Raw genomic sequence first — 27,613 nt, forward strand, 5'->3', positions numbered from 1 at the left:
CAGCACGGGGCTTTCTGCCAGACGAAGGCAGATGAAGGCAATGAAATGCAGTTCTGGCTGTCTGTCTTGCCAGCAGCGTGGAACCACTGCGGAGCAGCCAAGCCCAGGTGTGCTCGAAGTGCCGGTTTTCCCCGAGAGGTGGTTCGCTGTAAGCGTAGCTCGGAACGAGGAAACAATTCACAGACACTTGCAAAGGCTTCAGCAGCAGAGCTGCTCACTCCAGTAGCCGAAAATCCTGTGAGCACGGCTCAGATAACACCCCAGCGCCAGGAGCAGGAGGCAGACAGAGACCCATGTTGCTGGAAGCAACTTTGTCCCCGATGGAAAAGGCGGATGTGGCCGGGAGCCAACCCTTATTGCTTGGCAGCATAAATAAAACAGCTGCTGCTCAAACAGCCGGGAATGAAACCTCCGCTCCCCTGACTTGCTGAGCAAAGTCAGACTTTGTCCAGCCCTCAGGAGTGGATGTAACAAAGGTGAAGCAGCTCCTGGCTCGCTAACGGGGATGGAGATGCTTCTTGCTGGCTTCTAGTCCCAGCCATGTCCTGTGCTGTGACTTTCCCCCAGGCTGGACGCTTGCTGGCCTGCCTGCACTCGTGTGTGTGCGAGGCACAGCCAAGCTGGGAGTTGCCCCATTCTCCAGCTGCTGCACAGTTGGACTTGATGGTCTTCAAGGTCTTTTCCAACCGTAACAATTCTGTGATTCTGTGCTGCTGCCTGTGGTGCTCCAGGCTGGGTTTGCAGGGCAGGCTGTGGGCTCCTCTCCCTGCAGCCTGGTGCACAAGCCTCTCGTTGGGCTCGGCAAGCGATGGAGAGGCGGCACGGCAAGGGAAAATGGAAAAAGGCCCAGCCTGGGGGCTGAAAATGGCAGAGGCATCAGAAAACAGGATGGAAGTGAAGTCAGTTTATCTCCTTCAGCCACCAGCAGCAGGGCAGCTTGCTTCCTTCCAGTCTTGCCAGTTCTTGCCTATACTAGCAGTGAGGAAGGGCTGTGACATTGATTTATTTAACTCTGAAATTGAATAATGGATCACACCCAAACCATGCTTCTGTGGTGAGACAGTTGGTTGTACCGTTGCTGCCCGTTTCCTCTGACCGTGCCCGTTCCTGTCTCATACCTCCCAGCCTAAACAGAGCTTTTCCTTCCCACCCGCTGCCCCACCACCACCTGCAGCAGGGCCCGGAGCACACAGCCCTCGGAGAGAGAAGTGGCAGCGCTTTCCTCCATTATTTTGGCAGCGAGGAAACCCAGCTCCGTGGAGGGTGACCAGGTAAGGGCAGAGAATAGCTTGATCTTTGGAGTTTTAAACAGATTTGCGTGTCCTTCAAAGCTAGAAGGCAGTATGAGACCTGAGCTTTCCCAAGTCCCGCGTTACAACGATATGGGAAGATCTGAGCTCTCTCCGGCCGATGAAGGTTTGGACTCTCAAGCAGGGAACGCTTTTTGCTATTTTCCTAAACATTATCTCCAGTGTGGGCTGGGCAAACTTGCAGCTTAAGCATACAGAACAGGCAAGGGACATAGTGGATTTTATTCAGATTTATTGAAGCAGCTCCAGGCTGAGTAATAAACACACACAACTGCTGTATAAAAAAAAAAAAATTAAAATAAATGTACAGAACCAGCCCACGGGCAAAGTACTGTCATGTATTAAGACATTTCAGGCAACTGCCTCTGGTGCCACCTGCGTTCCGAGTCACAGCAGACAGCAGCGCAGCCCAGAGCTGCCCACCACTTACTTAAGTTTCCTGTGTCCTTTCTAGTAAATATCACTTAAACAAAATATTCAATGAAAGAAGTAAAAAAAAAATATTCCTCTGGTTCCTGCTCTGAGATCACACGAGTTAGGAGAAAACTTGGAAACCTTTTGCTGTCTCACGGGACAGCACAAGCTGCCAGTCCAAGGAGGTCCCTCCGTGCTCGTGTCCCCCCCCGGTGTGAACGAAGGGGATTTACAGAAGCGGTTCAAGGCCAAAGCTGCGCTGCCTGAGCCCGGCTGATGCTAACGAGAGCCACGCAAGGGCTGGCATCCAGGACTTGCCAGGTAGGAAGAAGCACTTCTACTGCCCATGTCTTCGGTCTGGATCCTCGGTGAAGTGAGACACTGGCAAAATCAGGTGCAAAGCCTGTAATGCAGAAGAGAGTATCGTGAGACCAGCGTGCAGCAAACCTGAGAACACTCCTCGGGCCTCGAAACCTCGAACGCGCTTACGGTGGAGTGATGGCTGCTTATTTCCCTCTGCATCCAGGGATCTTCTATAGGTATCACAAGATATTTCATGACATTAAACAAGTTCATTTGAGTAGTACGTCTCTTGCAAGGGGAGAAGAAAAAGCCTGCAGGGATGTGTGATTTGCTGGCATCTTTTCTGCCAAGAGCCTTTAGAAAGGTTTAATTCCAGTTGTAAATTTTTAAAAAGTTAATCGCTGCCTAGCAGTGAAGAAATGGCACAAAAAAGGACACCAGAGAAAAATGAGAAGCGGAGAAACCCTGTGTTTATATGCAGACAGGGCTTGTCTTACAAATGCAATTACCAACCCTTCTGGGACTAAATCCCAGCTATAATCTTGTTCTGGCACCAGCTCGCAGCCCTCGCGTCCCACAAGACATTTGGGTGCCACGAGCAGATTAACCGTGGCACCGGGAGGAGGCGGCTGTGCTAAAAGCAGCAGCCAGCCCCCCATGGCACCGCGCGGTCTATCCCAGCTCCTGCAGACAGGCTGCCCGTTCACAGGAGGATCGACTCCAGGAGCATTCCCCAAAGTCTTTGCATAGGCCAAGGCTCGGAGGAAGGGCTCGGATGCCCGGTTAAGTGTCTCGTTATTTATACTAATCTTCTCCCTACAGCATTTCAGCACCTAAAGAGAGTTCCTCTTGCAGAATTTTAGATTCCAAACTACCAGCCTGGAAGCACATTTCTGGAGCTGATGTTTGCACAAGGCTAGGACAGCTCCAGTCCGGATCCACCCGCATCTGCTCCTCAAGGTTTAACCCTAGTGCAGTGCAAGGTTAAATAGAGGAGCTCTGGGTTGATCCACAACTATTTACCTTCCAGGTTCTTCGCCACACCGTGACTCAGGCAGACAGGTACTTCCAGGTGCTGACGAAGGCGGTGGGGATGAGGGAGTAAGGCACCGTCGTGACGCTGCTCCAGGTGTCGGATGATGGGTCGTAGCAGTCCAGCGTCTTGCAGCGCTGAGCCCCGCAGTAGCCTCCCACCACGTACAGTCTGTTGCCCGACGTTACAGCACGGCAGCTGATGCGCTTGGCGGTGACGTCCCCAAATTTGGACCACTGGTAGGTGTCGCTGTGGAAGCGGTAAGCGGAGCTGGCGGAGAACTCCGTGTCCCCCCCGATGACAATGATGTGGCTGCCCACCACGGCGGCGGCTGTGTAACGCCAGGGCTGAGGGCAGCTGGCGGGCACCGTCCAGCGGTTCTGGCAGGGATCGAAGCACTGCACCTTGGGCAGCTTCTCCTGGTTGGCGCTGGTGCCGCCGAAAACAAACAGCTTCATCTTGGCTCCCACCACGGCGGCGTTGCTTACGCCTTCTCGGAGAGGAGCCACCAAGGACCATTTGTCCAGCTGCGGGTCGTAGTGCTCGACTTGCTTGAGAGAGACGGAGGGAGAGGCCGGGAAGGCACCGCTCACTGCTGTGTGACCCCCCACCACGTACAGGCAGTGGTCCAGCTCAGCGGAGCCGTGGCCAAACCGCGCCACCAGCATGGCAGCAGCTTTCGCCCACTCGTCATGGAGGGTGTCATAAACCCAGACGTCTTTGGAAGCGCCGTTCTCGGAGCCTTTGCCGCCGGTGATGTACACTTTGCACCCGATGGCGCAGGCACTGCACTCTTTACGAGGGCTGGGGATGTCGGCACGAGGAATGATCTCGCTGGTTTTATGATCCAGCATATAAATCTTGTCGCACATGAAGGTCTGGCCACCGAGCAGCAGCAGGGCCTGGCTGACCTTGCGGGGTCGGGCACAGCAGCCTGTCACGAGGCCATCGTTCTGCAGGATCTTCATTTTGCACCGTACGGCGTCAGCCACGATCTCCTCCCCCAGCTTGTGGCTGGTCACCAGCTTCTCGCAGGCCACTTGCTTCCGCAGGTAGGACTCGGGCAGAAGGGCCAGGCGGACGGAACGCAGCAACTCCGGCAGAACTTCATGGCGTCGGGGCAAATCGTACCGGATCCAACCTATAACAGCTTCGTAGACCAGCGTCTCATCCTCTACCTCCAGCTCTTCGCTCTCCACCAGCTCCAGCAGCTTGTCTTTGGGCAGTCGCAGGAAGTCTTCGGTCTTGCAGAGCGAGGTGAAGTTGGCCAACGCCATCCTCCAGGACAGCTCCAGCAGCCGCTCGCAGCAGTGGGCGTCGGACAGCAGCAACATGTTCAAGCAATTCCCAGGGTAGAGATTCTTCTCCAGAAAGTCGGCCGAAGCATCCCGAATGTCCTGAAACTGCAGCATGTCCCCAGCCTCCAGCAAGGACTCCGCGTTCTCCTCGTTAATCAGCACCCGGGCCGAGTAGGCGTAGTCCAGCAGCAGCTCCAGCACCTCGGGGTGGAGGGAGTCGTGGAAGTTGACTTCGGCGTCTCTGCTCTCCTTCAGCCCCCCGCTGAACATCGCGTCGAAGTAGCGGCTGCAGGAGGCCAGGACGGCGCGGTGGCAGTGGAAAGCCTCGTTCCCCGCCCGCAGCACCACGTCGGTGAAGAGGTGCCGCTTGCGCAGCAGGTTGAGGTGGGTGAGGAGGCTGTCGGCGTGGCCCGGTTTGTGGAAGAGGTGGATGTTCATGGAGCCGGAGCTCGAGCGGGATTTCCGGTTCTCGTGGCTGCTGACGGACATGGTGGTGAGGCTGCTCTGCAAGAGAAAACCGGGGAGTCAGCACGGGAAGCCCGGCAGCGCGGTCACCGGGGCCCGGGACGGGCAGGGGTGCAGCTGGGGCCGCGCCGAAGGGCTGCGGAGGGAGCACGGTGCCCGGCCGGTAAGGGGAGCTCGGAGCGGGCCGTCCCGCAGCGGCGGGGCTCGCCCAGCGCAGACCGGAGCGGGGTACCGGGCAGTCCCGGACCCAACGCCGGTGCAGGGCACGGCCCCACCGGGCCCCGCGGAGTACCGGCGGGCGATGTGCGCTGCCGGTGCTGCCCTCGCCCCCCCCGCCCCGCGCCCCCTCACCGCTCCGGGGCTCGCTCCGAGGCCGCCGCACTCGCCACTCGCCACTCGCCGCCCGCTCTGCCGCCGCGCCCCGCCGCCGCCGCGTGGCCGCCCCGCCGCCGGCCCCGCCCCCTCCCCCGCCCGGCGCGGCGGAGCAGCCAATCAGCGCCCGCAGCGCCCTCCGCTCGCGCTTTTTTGTGAATGGGAGCCGGGGCCGGGCGCGCGCATGCGCCGCCCCTTAACCCCTTCCTCGCCGTGCCCCTCGCTGCCCGTGCGTCTCCGCCTCACAGCGCTGCTCCCCACCGCGGGCCCAGGGGCCGCTCTCCCGGGGCAGGAGCCCCGCTCCCTCCCGCAGCGAGGCGCAGGCCGCAGGCAGGAGCCGAGAAGGGGACGGTGCGGCACAAGCGACGCTCCCAAAGCCCGGCGTCACGCCGCCATAAGCGGCCGTCAAAGCGGGAGCCGGGGGTGGGAGCTGGAATCAGCAGCTCGGCTGCGAACGGCCTCTAGATCCCTTGCTGACAAAGGGAGGTCACGGCCGGAACACACCGTCCCTGCTCAGCAAATGTTTTCTTGCACGGGGCAAAGCAGGAGCGGAGTTGGGCTGATGGCTGCCCCAGAAAAGAGGGAAAACAAAAAGAAAAGGGAAAAAAAAAAACAGTTTTGGGAAGATCAGGTCTGCCTACAAGGTTTTGTGCTGAAAAAGGGCGAGTGCTGCCCTGGACAGTCGGCAGCAGCAGCCACCACCGGTGCTTAAACACTGTCACTGGGGACCAAACACTCTACAGAAAATAAGAATTTCAGAAATTCTGAATTCCCAGATTTTGCTTTATCATTGCACATTTCAATTTGTCCTGCGCTTCACCAGCTGCAATTTAAGATGACTTCATCGGGAAGCGGATGAAGCAAACACGCTTAGACCGGTTTACTGCGTCCTTTCTCTATGTTAAACCAAAAAGCGTGGTTTGGAGTTTTACTAATTTGGCGTTGGAGGCACATGGATTTGGTTGGGGTTTTTTAAATGGCTGTAGCCACCCCTTGTCCCATGCTAAGCAGGGGAACGTGTCCTGGAGGAATGGTTTAATGAGGTTAAGAACACAGAGAATGTGATTTCTTATTAAATCACCAAACTGCAGCAGGAGCCACCACAGCTGGTGGCAGCTCTGGGCAGGAGCTGCAGCTGCCCCGAAGCAGCAGGACCCGGCTGCTCCGCCTGTTGGCACAAGACCTGCAGCCTGACTAGAGAAAAAAACAAGTCTCTTCCCGATAACACCTGCCTACGCTCCGAGTTGCACCAAAACCTGTAAATCTGACAGCAAATTCTGAGCACAGTCAGGAAGGCGTCCTCTGAGGCACTTGGCAGGGTGAAGGTCCAGGTAAGCAACGAGGACAGGGCGAAGGATAAAGAGTACCAAGACCTCGCTCTGCTCTTTGGACACTGGCAGGAGATGGCTTCCCTGTGTCCGTGCCAAAAACAACAACATAAAAAAAGAGTTCAAACATCCCAGGTCTGCGCCGCAGGGAGCACAAGCGCCGCGCAGAGTAAGCAGAACCGTTTTCAAAAGATGCATTTCCATGACAGTTAGTCAGGTGCTCCGAATTATTTCGGTAGAAGGAAGGCTGGTAACAGATGGGGAGCTGCAGCCAGCACAGCACAAACGTTTCCTGTCGCCCAGGCGCTGTTCGGAGCTTTCCAGAACCAGATAAAGAACGTTTGCCCCGTTGTCAGGAGTAACAATCACTCGAGGCCACCTTTGAAGCATTCGTCTCGTTTATTATTTTATTGGCACCGCCTTGAAACATAACTGTAAAACTCATCTTGGCATTGGTTTGATTGGTCCTTTGAAAGGTGATTAAAAAAACTGCCTTTTTTTTAAAAAAAAAAAAGGCTGCTGGTTGCTGCCAGAGCCTGGTGGAAGAGCTCCACCCGGTGGCATCCCGTAAAGGCACAGCTGGAGGCTCAGCGCTGCCCCTTGTTTACCCGGGAATCAGAGAATCATGGAATGGTTTGGGTTGGAAGGGACCTCAAAGACCATCCAGTTCCAACCCCCCTGCCACGGGCAGGGACACCTTCCACTACACCAGGTTGCCCAAAGCCTCATCCAACCTGGCCTTGAACACTGCCAGGGAAGGGGCAGCCACAGCTTCTCTGGGCAACTTGTGCCAGTGCCTCACCACCCTCTGAGCGAAAAATTTATTTCTTATATCCAATCTAAATCTCTCCTCTTTCAGTTTAAATCCATTTCCCCTTGTCCTGCCACTACACGCCCTTGGAAAAAGCCCCTTTCCAGCCTTCCTGTAGCCCCTTTAAGTACTGGAAGGCTGCAATAAGATCACCCCGGAACCTTCTCTTCTCCAGGCTGAACAGCCCCAACTCTCTCAGCCTGTCTCCATAGCAGAGATGCTCCAGACCTTGGATCATCTTCGTGGCCTCCTCTGGACGTCTCAACTTCCAATATTTCTCCCTAAACAAGCTCAGCAGACTGGAAGAAAGCCTCACCAGGCACTGCCTCCAAGGAAACACAACCGTCACAAACGAAATAACCGCCCTGGGCTCAGACAACAAAACATCTGAGGCAGAAACTCCTGCGACATGGGTCACCTCCCTGGTTCAATGGGGCACCAAGCACCGAGCCTGGAGCTCCAACTCGCAGGATCCGTCCCGTAGAAGTCTTGGCTGACAGAACCGTGGCCATTTCTCCACCTCACGCTGACTTTGTGCTCTTTTAAGTGACAGCGAAGACTGGACGGGCGCATTTGTCTTTTGGGGCATGGGGAGGAAGGACGGAAGTGACTTTTTTCTTCTCTATTTTATCAGTCCTAGGAGATTTCTTGATTTTTCAGAGGATTCACCTGAAAGATTTCTCTGATGAAGAGTGGTAAAAATCGTTAATTGTAAACAATCCTCTTGGTAATAGACATCTTGGCTACGGTCCCAGTTACAGGATGCATGGGATTACAATCATGGACACCCAGGAAAATTAAAATACATCCTGCCTCACTAAAGGCATTTTTACCATGTAAAAATGTGGCTTCTGAAGCTTATTTATGGTTTATACAGCCTCAGAGTTTCCTCTTCTAGATGCTTGGTAGATACCACTCAGGGAAGTCATGGTCCCCAGGAGACCTACCAACCATGGAGGAAACCGCCCAGCCCAAAGAAATCCCGGAGGCAGCCAATGGATTGCGTTGGAGAGATCTGCCATGTTTGTGAGGATGCTCAAAACTTCAGTCTTCGCTTGGGCTTTCACTTCCTTTTCACTCAGAGCTGAAGGTGTACTGTCGGAAGCAAAAGTAATACCAGTGGTAGCCCATAATGCAATAATAAATAGTGACAGCTCACAAATGACAACAGAAACGTCTGGGTTAAATCGGCTGTACAGCCAAGGAGAGGAATCATACCGCTTGTGCTGCCTCAGCTTTCTTCTGAGCAGGAACAAGACTCTCAAGGATCTGAAAAGAAGAGAACAGAGTTCTTTCTCGATTAGCATCGAAGCGGAGGTTTTCCACCACCATCAACCACATTTGTGAGGAAGAGCACCCTTCTGCAGCCCAGAAGGTCCTTCATTGCAGCCTGATTACAGGGAACATAGAATCACAGAATGGTTTGGGTTGGAAGGGACCTCAAAGACCATCCAGTTCCAACCCCCCTGCCATGGGCAGGGACACCTTCCACTACACCTGGTTGCCCAAAGCCTCATCCAACCTGGCCTTGAACACTACCAGGGATGGGGCAGCCACAGCTTCTCTGGGCAACCTGTTCCCTGTGGGTCTCCGTGCTGCCGCGGACTGCGCGCCCCCGCCAGCCTTACCGCAGGATGCCCAGGAGCAGGGAGACGGCCCAGAGCGCCGTGCTCAGCGCCCACCACTTCTGAGAGCCAACGCGGACGACGCCGGCATCGGCTGCCCACGCGACGTGCTCGCAGGGGTAGTAGAGCTGGTTGGCCACATTGCAGAGCACCGACAGTGCCCGCACCAGCCCGTCCTCTTCCTGTGGGGAGCCGGGGGGAGAGGCCTGGGTGCCTGCGGCGCGGCCGGGCAGGCTGCCGGCGTGTCCCATGCCCTGCGCTCACCTTGGGGCCCAGCCCGTAGCCGTAGCTGTAGCGGAGCATGGCGAGGTCGTCGAAGAGGCGCAGGGCCGCGCGGCAGGCGCTCAGCTTGGCCGACACGGCCAGGAGGCTCCCGGGCAGACCGGACGGCGCGGCCTGCGGCCCGGCCAGCACCCCGCCCGCCAGCTGACAGCCATAGCAGAGAGCGCGGACCTGCGGAGGCACAGCCCGGTGAGGGTCCGGCCGCACGGGCAGCGCAGGGCCCCACCGGGCCGCTCCCGCCACTCACCGCCCGGTCGCGGCCGCGGTAGGTCTCCAGCGCGGCGACCAGGCCGCTGAGCGCGCCCGCCGCCATAGCAACGCTTCCGGGGTGCGCCGCCTGGAGCTGGCGCGGGGCACGCCGGGAAGGTGGCGGAGCCGTCGCCATAGCGACGCGGCCTGGCGGCTCCCCGGGCCTGGCCGGGGCCTCCCGCCCGCCCGGCGATGGCGGCCGCGGCGGTGCCCGCCGTCCCGGCGCCTCTCCCGGGCCTGCCCCGCGTGCGGCCGGGAGCGGCGCGCTCTGCGCCGGGAAGCGCCTGGCGGCCGTTTTCCCACAGCCAGTTCCGCCCTTTCTGGGGGTTTTACCGGGCGGTGCCGGCCCCGCCGCCCCGCAGCGGGCAGGTGCTGAGCGCGGCTCGGCGCGGCGGCTGGGAAGAGTGCTCGGAAACCCGCCGGGCGTTCCCAGAGAGGCCCCTGCAGCCGGTGGCCTCGGTTGTTCCCCCGCAGTCGGCCGTCTGCATCCACGCAGACCCCCGCGTCCGCGTCCTCACCTCGGTGGCGAGGGAGAGCTTCCCCTGTCCCCCGCCCGCCCTCCGGCCACCCCCGCTGCCCGCCGCCCAGAAGTGGAAGGACGCCATTCCTCGTGGGGACAGAGAGAAAATCGGGCTCCCCCCGTCTCTCTCCCGCTCCTCGTACCCGGCGCACCAGCCCCAGCCTGCGGCCAGAACGTGGCACCCGCGCCGGGGTGAGCGGGTGCACGGTCCGGTCTGTCCCCCACACACCGTCCCTGCAGCCCGCGATGCCCTGCAGCCTTCCCGGGCACCGGGCGTTCCATGGCTCAGAGTCACACTGCCAGCGTTAAAACCATGAGAACCATTTGGAATTTTGCTTTCTCTGTTTATAGCTGAGCAAATCGATCTGGCGCCCATCAAACGGGTCACTAGCACTACCTAGAGCCGCTCGCCAGCCACGCGGGTGCTGAGCAGCCTTTCCAGCCGTCGTCTTCGCTCGTTGCATCCTCAGATGCAGCAGTTCTCGCATCACGGCTGCAGCACTTCGAGGCACTGCATCCACGCTCTGCAGGGTTGCAGCTCACCCTGCTGCAATTTGGGCAGAAAATTCCATTTTTGCGTGCAAACTAGTGAATAACCATAAGCCTGGCCTATACAGGTGTGTGTACCTGCGTTCTTCAGGCAAGCAGAAAGCTCTCCAGGGAACTAGTTTTGTTCTTTTTCCCTTTCTTTCGCGATAGATTTGTGAAAGAAGGAACAAATGAAAGAAAAAGAGTGGTCTGCATGTAATCGCGAGAGTGAATGTTAATGGGACATGTGGGAAATACTTCTATATTACAGAGCACAATGTTGCTCATTTGCTACAAGACATGATGGAAAACCAAATCTTTCCCTTGTATTTTGTTTTCCATTGTTTTGCCATTTCAAAGTGCGGATCTGATTCAGGAGCACGAAAACGCTAAAAAGAGCAGCTTCGATATCGTTGATATTTCCTTACACTGGTAAGCAGCATTTTTAGAAATAACACCATTTCCCCCTCTGGCTGTTTGCAGGATGCGTTCCCGTTATTCAAGGAGATGGACAGTCCTATTACGAGACTTCTCATCAAGCGCAGTTTAGAGGGGAATGGAGTCCACCTGCAAAGCCAAGTAAAAAGGTAACGGCACGACTCTGGGCAGGACCAAGACACAGTTATAGGGCAGCACGTTCCCATGTTAAATTGTGTCCCAAAAGGGGGGGGATCCGTGCAAGTGAAAACCAGATGGCTGGAAAGAGAGAGGGGAAATGAAGGGATTATGTTTTAAGCCTCTGTTCCGTAGCTCTGTTGGCTTCCCTTCAGCGCCTGTCTGCTATTAAATTTGGGGATGCCAGAATCAGTGGATCGATGAGCGAGCAGAAACACGCCTTCAGAGCCCCAGACAAGAGAACACACAGGTATGAGCAGGAGAGCCTGACAGGCATCCCCAGGAGCTGCTCTTTCTGATGAACATTGCTATTTCAGCAGCTGGTGTCTGGTATCTTGCAGGACCTATAACAAGGAACATGCTGCCTCCCAGATCCACCGCACGAACCTGCAGCTGGGAGATGGCTGCACCAGACTCCCCACCTCGACATCAGAGCTCTTCCCAGTACACAATCCAGGTAGAGTAAGTCTGTGACACAGAGGCAATGTGTACAGACCACTACTGAGGTTTATAGTCAGCTGAACAGTGTATTTTATCACTTAGTTTTAATGATCTAGATAAAGATACAATGCATTCGTGTCATATGATGCGCTGGGAAGGGTGGCAGCCCGGACATCTGGGCTTGGAGATGGCAGGAAGGCACTGATGCAGCAGCAATGTCTTTAGTGAAATGAGGACAGGACAGCCGTGCTCAGCCCCGTGCCTGCTGCTGCTGGTTCTCACAGCGACTGCTAATCTCGGGCACTTTCACTTCCCCAAGTGCCATCTCATTACCAGCCCCTTTGAGGCCTGTGCCAGCCAGAGGCATTCGCTGCCATCGGACAGCAACGTTTTGCGTGTTCGGTGCCGTGAATGATTTCTGAGACACAAACCAGCGGCTCGATCTTTCCCCCTTGCTACATTTGTTTTTAGAAGTTGTTTTGGGTTCGTGTTTGGGAGGAAGGAGAGGATTTCAATCAAACGCTGCTTATGCATCCTCCGGAAGGGATGCGGTTAGAGCTGGTCAGGGGAGGCATGAACAGCCTCCTCCGACACTGGTTCCTGTTTCTGATGGCCAGTGCTCTGCAGCTGAGAGAGAGGTCTCTTCATGCCATGTATCTGTTTTTTAGCCATTTGTTTTACCAAATGTGGAACAAATCACAGTTGAATTGATCTTTTCCTTGGCCTCAAACTTCTGGAGCAGCTCCATAACTACCGTCTGGAGTGATATTCCTGTAACTGCCATGTGAATTTCTTCATTTACCTCTTCACCCTGAGAATCATTTTCTGTCTGGGCAAAGGTTTTCAGCAAAGTGCTGACGGCAAAGCCCGTCTTTTCCTCTCGTTAATGGAAACGCGCACAGATCTGTGACTGCAGGTCAAACTGCAAAGCTTTTCTTGTCGCTTCCTAATTTACTGACTTGAATTTACTTTTTACTTCAATTCCATCTGTCGGTAGATGAAAGTTCTGTCTCAACCATGCAGGCCTTGCTGGTCCCACACGGACAGCAGAAACGACAGCCCTCCAAAGACGTGCTGCAGCAGGTAGAGCCAAGAGGCCTGGATTTACCACGGGGTGGCTTGGGGAGTGGGATTGCACCAAGCAAAGCTGTAGCCTCCTCATTAACATCGTCAGTTTTGGTGTGTGCTCTTGAGCTACTTGAGGTGGGGCAGCCACGCATCAAATCCTGTCCACCTCCAGTCTCAAGTAAATGCTCTGTGGGAAGCAGAGTCGTAGCTGAGAAAAGTCTTTGAAGGGAGAGGAAGGACAGGCCACTGAATCCCTGAGCCAAGGAACGTTGGATGGAGAGGGAAGGTGGCTCTGGTCCCCTCAAAGGATCAGATGAGGAAAATCTCAGGCATAAATTGGCATGGCTGGAGGTGTCCAGCCAGGATAAACGTCCCTTTGCACCACCAGCCATAGAGGAGGACGCGGGCAGGCACGGCTTGCAGCTGCAGGGCGGGTGACCCTTCAGGCAGCAACGCGGGGCTCAGCCGTAGGGGCTGCCAGGTCCTGCGTTACGTCCTGCCCCTTCCCCAGCCCCGTGCCCATCCGCTGAAAGCTCTTCTCTCTCCTCAGATCAAACACTCCCCCCTGGGGCTACCCCGGAGGGCGCAGGATGTCTTCGGGACTGAGCAGGAAGACGAGTTCACACCCAAGTCCAGAGCCCCAGCAGGAATCCAAAAGACAAACTCCCAAGTGAGCTGCATCCCCCAGGGGACCCGGAAAGGATCCTGTCCACGGAGGAAGGTGCACTTTTCACTGTGATGTCCTCCCTTCTTCAGTGACCGCCCAGAACTTCCTGCACCGTGGGCTGCCTACACGTCGCGGTACCTGTCAGCCGTCCTGGTGCCCGGCGCTTGGCCCATCTCTGTGTTGTTACAGGGAATGTTTATTTCTCAGATTGAGTTAGGACATAAGAAGGTGTTGTGGAGCAAGAATAAACACTGGGGGATTAGCCAAAGGCGTGGGTGACACATCTCTGGATCGTGAGACCCACTGGAGGAAGCAGGTGGGGTAGGGGGAAGCTCAGAGAAAGGACAAGAGATCAGAAGCAAAGGGAGGTGCTGTCAGGGCTGTGTGGGCTGGAATATTCTCTAATTTTCTGTTTGGATTTTGGTGTCAAGGCCTGAAGCCAAAGGTCAGTGACCAGCAGGGCAGAGAGGTGGCCCTCCCCAGCTAATGATGAGTGAGCTGTTTGCCTAGAGGTGAGCCGTGTGGGTTTGTGGAGTTGATAATTCACATGGGTTTCCAGAATGCTGAGCTTGCACTAACTCTGTTTGGGATACAGGGATTTTAAAGAGGGATCCACGAGGGTGGATGAGCCCCCTCCCTTGGGAGGCCGAGTGAGCCGGGTCAGCTGCTGCTTCTCCCAGCTGCCACTCCACAGTTGTGCTCTTCTCAGCCTTTTCATGCCGATGGGCCTGATGGACGCGTGCCGTGAGCCAGCACCGAAGCATTTGAGCATGGATCACTGAACCGTTTCCGATTGCTGCAGTTCGTGCGTGCGTGAGCAGTGGCTGAGCCCACGAACCTCCGTGCTTTCCTCTTGGGATTTGACTCTGCATCTTGTGGGGAAGGTTCAGGCTTTGCTCCACACGTAGCAGGCTCAAGTCTTGTAGATGCACGCTGGCACCTCGCATCGGTGTCTTACACCGGTACGGTGCAAACACCTCGATTCAAACACCTAGATTGCATCGTTGGGTTTAGTAATAGGGACTTGCATCTGCTACCAGTCTGCCCCATTGCTTTCACGTGCCCCTGAGGTGGCCTTGCCACCCGTGCTACCGCAGAAACAGAGAACATCCCCCTTTTGGTGGAACCAGCTGGCTGGGGAGCTGTTGCCGGGAGAACCCTGTGGTTATTCACTTTCTTTTTCATGTGGGTTTTGATACAACTTCAGACATAGAAAGTACAACTGGCTTTTGGGGTGAAGGTGCTTTCTAAACTCCTCTCCCACCCCTTCCAGGAATGCCTGAACCGGGAAGGCCAAACAGCCTTTCTTTGATTCCTCCAGCTCTGTGAAATCTGCCAGCACGGCTTGTGGTGCGTGACACCCCTCCCTGCCAACGGAGCCACCAGCACGTACCAGTTGCGCGTCAACAGCGTCTGCAACTCAGAGATAAGATGAAGTCATGTTATTTCTCGATCCGTTTAAAAACACATCACTCATCCCCGCGGGCCCGTCCTCGGCGCGGCATCCGCCTCACGCACACGAGGTCAGCGCTAAAGCGTCACCGCAAAACAGGATCTCAGTGCAACCCTGGGGAAGATTAGGCCTTCAGGGCTGGGCCAGTTAGGGACAGGGGGAAATTAGGGGATCTTGGCGTAGCCTTTGCTCTTTCCTCCCTTCCCTGGAGGGCCGCACAGCTGCCCGGTCCGCTCGCCTCAGCCCGGTGGGACCGGCCTCCCGGCGCTGCCGGATAAGCGGGGCTGGCAGCGATGCAGCCCCCAGGGCGTGTGCGGAGTTTGGTGGTGGAGCTGGAGCACGGGCAAGCCTGGGGCGCCTACGGCAGCGGGGAGCTGCTGCACGGCCGGGTGCAGCTGGAGCTCCGCGGCACGCTGCGGCTCCGGGCACTGGAGGTGTACGCTCGCGGGCGCGCCGTCACGCACTGGCTGGAGAGCCACAGCGTGGGGCTCAACATGGTCTACCGCGACTACACAGCCTACCAGACCTTCCTGTACCGCCGCCGCCAGCTCATCCCCGGTAAGGCTGGGGTGTGGGGGTGATTCTCTGCTCCAGGGCAGTGGGTTGGGACCCCCTTGGAGGTCTCCTGCAGGATCCCCTCTGGGAGGACCTCTGCGCTGGTGGGTGCTTGCCAACCGAAGCAGGGTTGTCCCTCTTGGACACCTTCTTCTCACCTTTGCCAAGGTTTTCTCGGCTGCTGGTTTCTAGGAGGCTGCCTGCAAACTCGGGGCTGGTGAGCACGAAAGAGTTGTGGCTTTTGTTCTGTTTGCACAGGGAAGTGCAAATATAAGTGTCCGTTCGCAAGTGTGGAAAGAGCACTTAGTAGTTGAGTCAATATTTATTTTCAGTTTCCTGATGCTGGGACTGCGTGCCCAGCTGGCACCTTGCTTGCAAGAGGACAAGCCACTTGAATTCTTTGTGTGGTTAGGATTAAGTGATCCAGAGCCGAGGGATATGGAACATCTCAGCCCTCCATCCGTTCATGACATGTCTTTTCTTACGAAAGTGCGTGTCTTTTATCCTCCCCTCCAATGACCCCGTTACAGTCATGGCTCTGTGGCTTTTTCTCCCCCTTTCCCTGCTCCTGATGGCCTCGTTACTGCCTGTGGCACAGTGCCACGTGCTGCCCAGCCCTGGAGATGCCCGTAGGACTTCACTCGTGCTGAAGGCGTTTAATTGTGTCAGTGGCCAAGCGCAACCCAGAGAGTCGTGCCAGCCCTCGCTGGCGAACGTAGGGGTTGCAGGAGGAATAGAGAGGTGGAAGCTCAATCCCAGCAGGTCCCGAGCACTTGGTCGCTGCAGCGGTTGGACAGTGGCCACGATACTGTAAGGTCACAGGGCGAGTTTTATTCCCCATTATCCCTGCAGTGAATGTCTATAGGGAAGCCACGAGCTGCTGCGAGCGTGTTTGGATTTTGCTGCTGGGATTGTGTGCGATGGAAGCCCCTGGAGCCACGCAGAGAAGGGTGCTCGGGCAAGGGTGGGAGGAGCAGCACAAGCTGCTCGGCCTCAGCACCCTGCGCTCCAGCAGCTTGGAGCTGATGGGTTCTGGCCCTCACCTACGGCACAGGGAGAGGTGAACTGGGCTCCCTGGGGAGCAGAGAGCCTCGCCAGAACTTGTGGGTTGGGGTTTTATTGTCTCTGTCCATACACGGGTTCCTTTTCTGCTTCATGAGAGGGACACGGGCGCGTGATCACGGGAGTGTTTTAAGGGAGCGAAGGCTGTGGGCTGCAGAGAAGGGCTGTTCTGCAGCCAAAATCATTTCCTTTGGATCCCGCCGGGTCCTGCTCCATCCCACTGTCCCCAACGGCAGCGTGAGGACCTTCCTGACGTCAGCGAGAGGCTGCTGGAAACCTGCCATCATCTGAAGGTCCCTGTGACTGCTCCCTTCTTGTTGCTTCTCCAGGAGATCAACTGTGTCTGTGCAGTGTTTAAAAACGGCAGGTTTTTGCCATGGTAACGGGGTAGCTCAGAGGAGGGAAGCTGGGCAGAGATACCAGCCCTCCCTCCTGCTCTCCCCCGAGCCCTGAGTTTATCTGCAGTTCCCTGGCCGGGCGGCGAGCGCTGGCACTGGGGTGCTCTGCTGCGAGACAAGAAAAAGGGTGAAAAAAGGATGTTGAGGCTGCGTGGCAGGGCCATGAAGTGTGGATTGTGTAATCATCTGAGGGAGAAGAGGACAGGAAAAGATGGGGGTCTCGTGGTCCAAGGCAGCACGAGGAAAGCCCCCGACTCTTCTGCACGAGGCGGTGTGCGAGCCCTAGGAAACATAAATGCTTTTTGTCTGTCCCAGGATCCTGCAGCACTTCCCAGAGGTGCAGGTCCTGCCCCGGTGAGAGGCGAATGTCTAGAAGCCGTTTTATTTTCACGGAGACATCTGGGAGAGTTGTGGCATGGGGGTAAGGGCACGCCAGGGCCCTGTCCCGCTGTGGGGTGGCCCTCGATCAGCGCCTTAATCCTCCTACAAACGCAACGCGCGCAAATCTGGCGCCGACGGAGCTTATTCCTCAGGCTGGGAGTGTGCGCTTGTGCCAGGCTCGGTGTTGTCCCGTCTTGTCCCCGTGTCGGGTCAGGGTAGAGCTGCTGACTCGCCTTTTCACCCACTGCATCCCCCTCTCTCTGGCTTTCCAGGGTCCCTCGTGTGGCTCCGGGGGCACTGGGGAGAAGCCACTGTGTCCCAGCAGGACCCCTTGGAGCCGGGCAGGGTGTCAGCTCCTGCTGGGACCAGCTTGAGCTGGGCCAGACTCTAGGTGGGGCTGAAGGGTTGGAGATCTTTCCTGCACCCGGCCTGGCGTTCAGTTGGGTTTGGGCACCCAGGAGCCTTCTGGAATGGAAAGCCCTTGGCTGGGCTGTGGTCCCACAGCCCCTGGAGATCCCGGGCAAGAGGCGAGACCCTCTGCGGGCAGTGGGGTCCCGAATGGGTCAGAGAGGGGTGGGAAGCTGACGCGGAGCCGACGCGGGGTGGCCGCGGACGTCTGGTGCAGCTGCCGCAGGAGGGAGGTTTGCAGAGATTCTGGTCCCGTGGGCGAGGGCTGAGTCACGGGCTGGGGGCGTGCGGCGACAGGCGGCAGGGGGAAGATGCCAAGTGCAGGATGGAGCTGCCTCGGCTTGGCCAAGGCTCCAGCCCCTCTCCAGAGCCCCACCACCTCTAATGTCACCGTGGGGACACCAGGCACCTTCCCAGAGCTGGCATCACCCATCAGCTTGTGCCGTGCCATGCCGTGCCATGCCTTCCTTCCTTCTTTCCCTCTCCCTTTACAGCGTTTGCGCTGATTCATGTTTGCTTCTGGCAGCACATAAAATAAAACACGGTCTCCTTCCCTTGGGGAAGGGGACGGACAATTCCAGTTCGCTTTTGGAAATGGCTAAAGCTTTGCAAAGCTTCAGCGCGGCTCATTTTCAGTGGCTGAGATCAACCCAGTTCAGCCCAGCAGGTCCTGCCCAGCACAGCTGGGAGCAACTCGAAAATCCTCAAAACTTTGGCGGCCAAACGCTGAGTAACATTTTTAAGGCCTGTTTTGTCTTATCCCCAGCCCGTGCCTGGGGTGGAGAGCTGGAGAGCACTGGTGCTCTGCAAATGTGACCATTGTGATTAAAGGGCAAGTTTCTAAAGCTGCATTAACCCTTTGGGGGGTGGGCATAGACCCCTTTCTCCTCCTTTTTACAACATCTCGGGGTGCTGCTAACGGCGATATCCACCCTGAGAGTCACTGGCTCCTGGTTTTCATGCTTTTACCTCCACTGAGCACGGCCAGCAGCAAGTTCCCACGCGGGGCCTGCCCACGCAGGTGGAATTTATCGCTGGGTTTTGGAGTGGCCCCACACAAACTCCGGTCGGAGCCGGTAGGAAACCAGCGCTCGCCTGGTTAAATTGCGCAGGGAAGATGTATTGCTGCCTCGGTAATTGCACAAGCTGAACTGGCGCCAGTTCTTGATTTCTTAGAAACGAGCGAAGCCATGTCCCACACCAGTTTTCCCTTCCTCGCCAGTTGGCCTGGCCACGCCGCATGAGGAGCCCAGATCCAGTTGCAGCCTGTTCCGACTCCTGGGAACGGCTCTTGGGAAAGGGAAGGACGTGGATCGTGGATCCGTGTGCAGTGTGGCCCTCAACTCTTGCCTGCAGGAACTGGGGCGAGAGGGGGCCACTGGCTGTGACCCTGGGAACAGGGATTCTGGCCGGTGCTGAGTCAAGGACGTGGATGGGATGGGACCGCAGGATGGGAGCTGGAGGGGGGTTTTGGGGGGGCACTGAGCAACACGACAGCAGACGGGGGGGTTATCCACGGCTTCCACGCACGTGTCCCCTGTGCAGTCCCCGCAGAGCTGGTGCCGCTCAGCCCCGTGAACCATCCTGCTCCCGGCCCCGTTCCCTCGGTCCGGACACCCGTCGGGAAGTCCCGGTGGGGTACCGCGGTCCCGGCGGAGCCGCGTGGGGATGGGACACGCACCTCCACGGGCCAACCCCCCCCAGGAGCCCACGGAGCCGGGGGGGAGGGTGTTGGAGGGGGGGCGGCCCGCACATGCTCGCTGCCTTGTTTTGCAGCGCCGGCGGGGCCGCCCCGTCCCGGCCCGGCCCGCTCCGCCCCGCCGCGGCCGCGCTTAAAGCGGGGGCGGGCGGGCGGCGGGGCCGGGCTGCGCCACGGGCCGAGCTCTCGCCATGATCTTCGATCGCCTTAAACGTTTTTCGATCGTGCTGGAGGGTACGGAGCGGGACGCCCCGGTCGCTTTCAGCCCCGGGCAGGCGGTGTCGGGCCGCGTGGTGCTGGAGCTGGCGGCGGCGGCGCGGCTCGGAGCCCTGAGGCTGCGGGCGATGGGCGCTGCCCGCGTTCACTGGACCGAATCCCGCAGCGCCGGTTCCAGCACCGCCTACACGCAGAGTTACAGCGACCAGGTGGAGTTTCTCAGCCACCGGGACACGCTGCTGGCACCCCCAGGTACGGCACCCCCCCACCCACGGCACCCCCCCGGCGCGGAACCCCCGGGGTGCTCCGGTGCACCGGTCGGCTCCGAGAGCGGGGGGGTGGGTGCACCGGAGACCTCAGGGGCTGAAAAAACGGGTGTTTGGGGCAGCCTGGGACACCCCGGCTGCTGGGTGCTCCAGACACCCCAACCAGCTGAAATCTGGGTGCATGGGACACCCCGGCTGCTGGGTGCACAGCACCCCAAACAGCTGAAGTCTGGGTGCATGGGGTGCCTTAGGGTCGGGGCACTCTGGGGTCTGGGTGCATAGGTCCCACACAGACACCTCAAATGCTGAGTGCACCCTGGGGTGCGCGGCCAGACCCTGCTGCTGTGCAGGGCACACTGGTTAGGAACTGACCCCACACAAGACCCACGCTTTGCTGTGGGTGCTCCCCGGCTGGGAAAAAGCATTGGAAAACTCATTCAGAGGTTCAGGAGCTCGCTTTGAGCAGGGGGGTTGGACTTGGTGATCCCCAGAGGTCCCCTCCAAGCCCAGCCACTCTGTGCAGTGCAGGCAGGATGGAGGGCACAGGGGGGCTTGGATGCCCACCCTCCTGGAGCTGCTCCTGGCTTGGCCGGGCATCTCTGGGCTCTTGCTCCTGAGCCACAGGATGAAGCGGAGCCCTCCCAGGGAAGCTGCCTGGCTCTCCAAGGGGATGTCCTTGGGTTGCGTGTGCCTGGAGGCACATGGATAGCAGACAGTGCCCATGGAGAGCAGACGGTGCCCAGCACCCAGGGGACGTGCCCAGCTCTCATGTCGCAGCTGTGTTACTGCTGCTGCAGTTTAACCTCGGCAGAAATATGCCTCTGCCATAATGCTGCTCTTTTTTTTACTGTGGACTGTACATATCTGCCACCGATTTACTCGGGGAGGAAGTTCTGCAGGAGGGAGATAATCGTCTTAAATCTGTTTTGCCCACAGACAATGGTGAGGTCACCGTCCTGCAGGCAGGAAGGCACGAGTTCCCCTTCACCTTCCAGCTCCCCGAGTAAGTTGACATTTTTTTTAGTTGCTTTAATGCAAAAGGTGAGAGGAGCTGCTTGGTCTGTGGCACAGCTCCTGGGATAGGGCACCTGGAAAAGGAGATGATTTTAGCAAAGCCTTTCTAAGTTGCTTGTTGCTCGTACACAGGACCTTGGCCACCTCCTTCGAGGGAAAGCACGGCAGCGTGCGCTACTGGGTGAAAGCCAAACTGCACAGACCCTGGTCGACAGTGAAGAAGGTGAAGAAGGAGTTCACTGTGATTGAACCCATCGACATCAACACGCCTGCGCTGCTGGTGAGCTCCCCTGGCTCTGCCTCGGGCCAGTGCCATCCAAATCCTCCCTGGGAAGCCCAGGGGAAGGTGTCTGCCTCCCCTCCGGCATTACAGCACAGGCCCAATTTCCAGAGGGAATATTTGCCCCCCTGTAACTTGTGCCCTCCAGCGTTACCTGGACTGGGCGGAGGTCATCTGTGTCTCTTAGTTTTTGGAAACTTCAAGGCATTGCGACAGCATCTTGCATCAGATACCCAAGAAGTTGCCAATGCTCCCCGGCAGGTTCGCGGTGCCAGGGAGGTGCTTGCGTGGAGTTTCATCCTTTCTTACTAAGTAGCTGAAATATTTCCCTTTCTTCAGGCTCCCCAGGCAGGTGCTAAGGAGAAACTTGCTCGTGCCTGGTACTGCAACCGTGGCCAGGTTTCTGTGACTGCCAAGATCGACCGAAAAGGCTACACCCCAGGTGAGATGACGCGCTGGTGCCCTTGAACCTCAGTGGGCCCTGGGGTAGACCCCAGTAGGGGGGGATTCGGGGTCACTGGGAGCTGGGCTCTTGGCTTCTGGTGTGAAATCAGTCAGAGAGAGCTTTGGTGTGTGCACCTGACATGGGCAACCTCCTCGGGACAGGCTCGTGCTGGATTAAACCTTGTGCCAGCAGTGCCAGATAGCGTGACCGACCCTGGGTGATCCTGTGCAGGAATTCCTTGAGGCAGGATCAGGCTCTGTCTCCCCTCCTCCAACGTGTGTGTCTGTTTTGGTAGGTGAGGTCATCCCTATCTTTGCTGAGATTGACAACTGCACGAGCCGAGCGGTGGTACCCAAAGCGGCCATCATCCAGACTCAGACCTTCATCGCTCGGGGCACCAAGAAGCAGAAGAAGTCAGTGGTGACCAGCATCGTCGGTGATTCCATCGCAGCGGGGAAGCGGGAAGTGTGGCACGGGCGGGCGCTGAAGATCCCGCCGGTGGGTCCATCCATCCTCCAGTGCCGCATCATCCAGGTGGAATACTCCCTGAAGGTGAGGGACCTCGCAGGGAGCGTGGCAGGCAGCTCGGCTCGGTGCTGAGCGTTCCCCTTCTGCTCAGTGTTCCTTTTTTTCGGCTGGGGCGGAGGTTTTGGGGCCGGTGATGTGTCTGAGGTCTCAGGTTCCCCCCGTGCAGCGGTGGCTGCTCTCCCTGTTGCCCCTCGTGCACGGCACAGGGGCTTGTGCTGGAGCGTTTGCATCTCTCTTCACATCCCACTGCAAGAATTCCCTCCTGGCCAGCTCGAGCCAGTGCTCTGGGGCGATCCCTGCCCGTCCAGACTGGGAAAACACCGATGGCTGAGCTTCCCTGCTGTCTCCTGTCTCTGAAGGTTTGCGTGGATATTCCTGGGACGTCCAAGCTGCTCCTCGAACTGCCGCTTGTCATCGGAACGATCCCGCTGCACCCATTCGGGAGCCGCACGTCCAGCGTCAGCAGCCAGTACAGCGTCAACCTGGACTGGCTGAGCCCCATCCCGGAGCAGCTGGAGGGTGAGCATCTCCCTCTCCCTGGATCTGTCTGGGTGCTGCAAACCCCCCCGGTCACCCGGCTCTGGATAGCGAGAGCCGGAGCAAATTCTCAAGCTTACCTCTTGCTCCAGGACCAGCTTTTGCTTTTTTTGCTTCATTTTTCGGTTGTGGTGCTTCACCTCCTGGGTTCCCTCCCTGGGAACTGGGAGGCTTTGGGAAATAGTGGGTTCAAAGCCCTTTTACCTGCGTGTCTCCCGTTAACAAACGGGGAGGGTTTCCTGTTCCCTGACGCCTCTCTCCTCTCTTCAGCCCCCCCCGAATACTCAGCGGTCGTGTCCAGCCCGGAGGCCGAGCAGAGCCTGGCTCCGCCGTGCCGCAGCGAACTCGGTGGCATCGTGGAAGGTCCCTTCTTCGCCTACATCCAGGAGTTTCGCTTCCGACCACCTCCGCTGTATTCGGAGGTACCGAATGCCCCTGGGCTGGGAGGGTTGGTGGAGCTGGCTGGGATGTTCCTGCTGCCGAGGTTTTTGACCCTAGACTTGGCTTTGCAGGTTGATCCCAACCCCACTTCAGACAACATCCGTCCGCGCTGCATGACCTGCTGAGAGAAACGCATGGGATGCGGTTGCCGGCACGGCGATCCCTCGGGATGACCACTTGCACCCTTGCAGCACTTCGGTCTGGAAACGGCAACGCGGCGGCCGTGAGACCAGAGCTCCTGCAGCTCCGTTCGCTGCCCTCCGCTCCTCTTGCCGTGCCTGTCCCACGGAGCGACACGGAGCGTGGTGGTGTGGACTCGTGCGCGGTGGGAGAACACGTGAGACTCCGTGGCGTGGAGCGGCTCTGCCCGTGGTTGGGCAGGACGCGGAAGGTTAATCACTGCCCGGGATTTTGGGGTTAAAACGGGATACTCGACGTGAGCCGGGATCGCTCTCCCCTTGCCTGCGGTGGCCGTGCTCTGACAACTCCTGTCGTGGAAAACAGGAGCTGAGAGGTTTTTCTCAGGATTACTGGAGAGTATTTTGATGTTGGTGGGGTTCGAGTCCCGTGGCAACGCAGACACGTTCCCTGCACTAACCCACCAGGGCTGCGGTTCCCTAAGAAAGTAAAAGGCCTTCTTCTGGCCGGATGAAGCAGAGGCTTCGTCCGCTGCCGATAATCTTTACCCCAAGCCTGGTGATGCCTGCAGGAGCGATGGTTTGAGCTGGTTTACCGAAAGAAACCATAGAGGCTGTTACCAGGGCTTGGGAGACGAATTTGTGATCCGTTGGCAGCGTTTTGGTGCCCTTAACCAAGAACAGGAAAGCTGGTTCCTGCGTGTCGGCACCAAACCTGCCCCATGTGTTGCTGCTTCCCCCACGCTGGGGCTGAAAACCAACCCCCAAACTGCGGTACTGCCGCAGGGCTGTCGGAGCTGCAGCTCCAGCATCTCCCTGGTGACCAAGGAATAGAGAAGGAAGCCCGATCTGGGGCTGGTGGCAACCACAAATGCTGATGGAGTTGAAATGAGTCCTTCAGGGTCAAGAGTCATGATCCTGCACCCGTAGAGGGGTCGGTGACCCTGGCGTGGCGAGGCCAGAGCAGCAGCCTGCACTCACCAGTGCAGGAACTGGTGAGCCAGGTGTTGTACTCAGGACTGGTCGAGCACATGTGCCAGGGGCTGACCCTGCTCGCTCCGGCGTGGCCTGAGCAGAGTTTGGGTGCTGAGGACCTTTGCATTCCCTTCACTGAGACAATCCTGGCTTCCCTGGGCACAACCAAAGCCAAGCGTGCCTCGGCCACCGTGCTGGGGCTGCGCTCCACTCGCCGGGGATTGCTCAGAGGATTTGGTTTTTGTATCTGTGAACACTTTTGTAACGACCACTCTCGTCTCTGATTTATTCCTTTTGTACGATGTTTTGTCTGGAAATTTGTTTGAAATAAATTCTTGAAACCCAGACATTGCCCATGTGTTTTCCCGTCGTTCTGCGTCCCGTTGCCCGGAGCCGTGCGGCTCACATGGCTGTCGGGATGTGGGAGCGGAACGTTCCCTCCCTTCATCGCCCCGTGGGCACCCAGCTCCACCCTGCGCCCCGTCCTGCTCTGCACCCGTGGGATCCCCTGGGTGGGATCCCCTGGGTCACTGGACCAGCGCTGCGCCCGGCAGCAGTCGGGGACGGGATTGGACCCCTGTGCTTGGAGCCCTCATTCCCAGATGTCCGGTGAGCCCCGAGCGATGCTCCGGGCTGTGCCTCCAGCTCTTCCACCTCCGTGCAGGTTTGGCCAGTTTCCCGGCGCCGGCTTAGCACGGCTGCGACCGATCCCGTCGTGTTGTTCCGTGCTCGCTTCCTATCTGCATCCAGGCTGCTGGAGCACAGCCGCGCTCTCCTCCATCCCAGGAGCCTGGCAGGGACCCGGCGGCTCCAGCTGGGAGCCGGGACGCTGCGGGGATGGCTCAGCCGTTCCCAGGAGGGTTGGGATCAGCCCCGCTGCTGCGGCATCGGAGCAGGGGAAGGGCTCCTTCCCTGCTTCCCTGGATTGGGATTTGGTTTTTAATGGCATTTCTGTGCTCCGCAGCTCAGCGGAGCCCAGCGAGTGACGCGGGGCTTGAGTCGGGTTTCGTTACTGCTGTTTAAAAATATTGCTGCTGAAAGGTGATTTATACTTTTTTCCCCTCTTTTTTTTTGTTTTCCCGGTTGGTTACCGACCCGTTCAGCACCGCGGCGGTGCTGCTCCCGCGGTGGGCTGGGCGCTCGGCCGCAGCCCAGCGAGATAACTCATCCCTGGCTTTGCCCGCGAGAGCCCGGCGCTCTGGCAACCTTTGTCCAAATCTGATTGATGTTTTTGATTTGGCATCCCTGGCTGCTCCGAGCAATCCTGCTCGGAAAAGGAGGCACCGGCCTCGCGGTGAATTTGCCTCCTCATTCGGGGTGATGCTTCGTTCAGGGTGATGCGCGCCCGCATCTGCCGCTGGCGGTAGCTGGTTCAGCCGCGCTGGGGCTTTTCGGTGACATCAAAGAGGGCACGAACCGCAAGGGCTGCAACCGCCCCCCCAGTTAAAGATGCCTCCCAAGGAAACCCTGTGATCAGCCCCCCCGGGGCCGGCGTGCAGCCGAGCTCCACCGCGCCGCGGCACGGCACAAGGGAGCCATTCTACGCTGGCAAACGCCGAGTGGCAGAGATGGCCGGGGGCTGCTGGTCAGACCCCGATCATCTGCCCCGGCTGCACAAGGGGACGCTTATTCCCAGGGTTGGAGGGGGAGAAGAGCCACCGAGCACCCCGTCCGTCCCGCTGCACCTTTTGGGAAAGCACATCATGCCGTGACGGTGACAGCCACGGGGACAGGCCATGCCCGGCCAGGGAACCCACTGCCGGTGGGCACCGGTCCCGGTCCCCACGTGGGAGGGATCTTTCCAGCTGAAATTCCTGCAAATGCCTCCAGGTTTTTCTTATAAAGCTGGACAGCAGCGCAGGAGGGAGGGAGCTGCGTTCCTGAATCCCAGAGGGGCTAAAAATACCCTGTCTGGTTATTTGGAGCCGGAGGGGGAGGCATGGACACCCCCCACCACCCCCCGGCAGTGCTTTCACAACCGCCGGCCGTGCCACTGGTGCTCCCTCCAACCTTCTGCTGTTTGTTTTCCCCAGCTCCAAAGTCCTCGCTGAGCAGCCCAGGCTGGGCACTGGGGGGGGGGGGCTTTGGGGCATGCGGGGGGTCCCTGGGGGTCTGCTGAGCCCCGGTGGCCCCGTGCCATGTGCGGCAATGGCGGAGACCCGCTGCCGGGCAGGAGGCGCGTTACGCAATTACAGTGCCCGGGGTATTTATAGCTCTTGGCCCAGCATGTCGGAAAATGCTTCCCAGACCACCCGGCAAAATCTGCTCCTCGCGACGGGCACGGAAATAACCCCCCCAGCCCCCTCCACCCCCCAGCTCTGCTCCTTTCCCGTTGCCTTTTGGCTCTTCAGTCCCAAAAATGTGAGGGACCCCTCTGCCCTGGGCACTGGGGTGCTGGAACCCCCCCAGCGCAGCTCACGACCCCGCAGGGTGCCGGGACCCCCCCGTTGTGGCTCCACAGCCCCTTTCTGCAGCACATGGGGGGGCTGCTCCTTCCCCCCTCCCAGCTCTCCCAGTCCCCGGAGGATGCTCGGACTGGCACGGCAGCCGCGGCCTTCGCCTGTGGCTGTTGTCCTCCGGTGGCGGGTCAGCGGCGCGGAGCCAGCGTGGCCGTGCCGCGGGGACGGTGACACGCGAAGCTCGCGGCCGTCCCGGCGTTTGGCAGGGACAGAATGTGCCGGTGCCGGCGCAGCCTTGCGAGGGCCGGGGATTAACTGAGCGGCTGCCACCTCCCAGCCCGGGCACCCATCCAGCTCCCAAAACAAGCACTGCTTCCCCCGGCCCAGCTGGGGGAAAATCCACCGCGGACTGGTGGATTTTGGGAGGGGGTGGTGGTCGGTGATGATCAATCTGGATTTTGCTCAAAGTTCAGCATCTTTGCAGCTCCCTGTGGAGCGGCGAGTCAGAGCTGATGGTGCTCGGGGGCACGGAGACCTCTTGGTTCCCAGGTCGTGCTGTGCCCGCGGGTCCCCGAGCACCCTGGTGGCACACGCACGGTCTCGGCAGCACTGGTTCTTGCTTTGGTTTTCCTCCAACCTCTGGTGCCGCAACTGGCACAGCTCGGTCCCAGCAGCATCTCCGGGGTCCCCCTTGGCATGGCAGTGGCAGAGCTCTGCCGGGGTGCCGGGAAGCAGCCGTGCGCCCCGACATGCCAGGGCGGCATCACGGCTGTCCTCTGCCTGCTGACTCAGCTGCCTGTTTGCCGGAGCTGCTGCCGCCCACGGAAACCACAGGCAAAGTCCCACATCCCTGCACCGGGGCTTTCCACGCCGGCTCGACAGGAATCGCAGCTTTTTCCCGGAGCGGCAGCCGGGCCGGTGCAAGGGGAAACTGTGGCAAAACCAGGGTGGCTTTATGCCATAAAACAGGGTCTCGAGCAGTTGGATGGATGTGTCGCACGTGCCACGGGTCCCATCCCCCAGGAGCATCATGCCGGTGCGAGCGGGCATCGCGGTGCTCACCGAAACACCCCACGAGCCCCGACGGCAG

At 58.5% G+C, this 27,613-nt stretch overlaps 4 protein-coding genes across 6 annotated transcripts; 2 read left to right on the forward strand and 2 right to left on the reverse strand.

Annotated features, from left to right (window-relative positions):
- Nucleotides 1-1,636: 1,636 nt before the first annotated feature.
- LOC104375579 (ectoderm-neural cortex protein 1-like) lies at nucleotides 1,637-4,847 on the reverse strand. The gene is made up of 2 exons (XM_086627713.1): nucleotides 3,051-4,847; nucleotides 1,637-2,127 (listed from the first exon to the last, which is right to left on the reverse strand). Exon 1 carries the CDS (start codon nucleotides 4,845-4,847, stop codon nucleotides 3,078-3,080), a length of 1,770 nt encoding a protein of 589 aa, XP_086483839.1. The 3' UTR covers nucleotides 1,637-2,127; nucleotides 3,051-3,077.
- A 2,455-nt stretch (nucleotides 4,848-7,302) lies between these two features.
- On the reverse strand, nucleotides 7,303-9,554 carry PEX11G (peroxisomal biogenesis factor 11 gamma). The gene is made up of 5 exons (XM_086627749.1): nucleotides 9,489-9,554; nucleotides 9,224-9,412; nucleotides 8,963-9,141; nucleotides 8,553-8,603; nucleotides 7,303-8,429 (listed from the first exon to the last, which is right to left on the reverse strand). Exons 1-5 carry the CDS (start codon nucleotides 9,552-9,554, stop codon nucleotides 8,204-8,206), a joined length of 711 nt encoding a protein of 236 aa, XP_086483875.1. The 3' UTR covers nucleotides 7,303-8,203.
- Nucleotides 9,555-9,682: 128 nt separating this feature from the next.
- On the forward strand, nucleotides 9,683-13,401 carry SAXO5 (stabilizer of axonemal microtubules 5). The gene is made up of 6 exons (XM_086627523.1): nucleotides 9,683-10,202; nucleotides 11,022-11,125; nucleotides 11,309-11,403; nucleotides 11,495-11,619; nucleotides 12,565-12,677; nucleotides 13,213-13,401. The coding sequence occupies exons 1-6, from the start codon at nucleotides 9,683-9,685 to the stop codon at nucleotides 13,399-13,401; spliced, it is 1,146 nt and encodes a 381-aa protein (XP_086483649.1).
- A 1,412-nt stretch (nucleotides 13,402-14,813) lies between these two features.
- ARRDC2 (arrestin domain containing 2) lies at nucleotides 14,814-24,471 on the forward strand. 3 transcript variants are annotated; one of them, XM_086627579.1, is made up of 8 exons: nucleotides 14,814-15,340; nucleotides 20,704-20,770; nucleotides 20,914-21,061; nucleotides 21,401-21,503; nucleotides 21,802-22,058; nucleotides 22,394-22,553; nucleotides 22,842-22,993; nucleotides 23,084-24,471. In XM_086627579.1, the coding sequence occupies exons 1-8, from the start codon at nucleotides 15,076-15,078 to the stop codon at nucleotides 23,135-23,137; spliced, it is 1,206 nt and encodes a 401-aa protein (XP_086483705.1). In that variant the 5' UTR covers nucleotides 14,814-15,075; the 3' UTR covers nucleotides 23,138-24,471. The 3 variants fall into 3 exon arrangements, with proteins under 3 accessions (XP_086483705.1, XP_086483704.1, XP_086483707.1); XM_086627578.1 differs by lacking the exon at nucleotides 14,814-15,340 and adding an exon at nucleotides 19,464-19,753; XM_086627581.1 differs by lacking the exon at nucleotides 14,814-15,340 and adding an exon at nucleotides 19,464-19,723 and having other exon boundaries at nucleotides 20,674-20,770.
- Nucleotides 24,472-27,613: the final 3,142 nt, after the last annotated feature.

This window comes from Tauraco erythrolophus, chromosome 28, assembly GCF_009769465.1.
Source record: "Tauraco erythrolophus isolate bTauEry1 chromosome 28, bTauEry1.pri, whole genome shotgun sequence".
NCBI lineage: Eukaryota > Metazoa > Chordata > Aves > Musophagiformes > Musophagidae > Tauraco > Tauraco erythrolophus.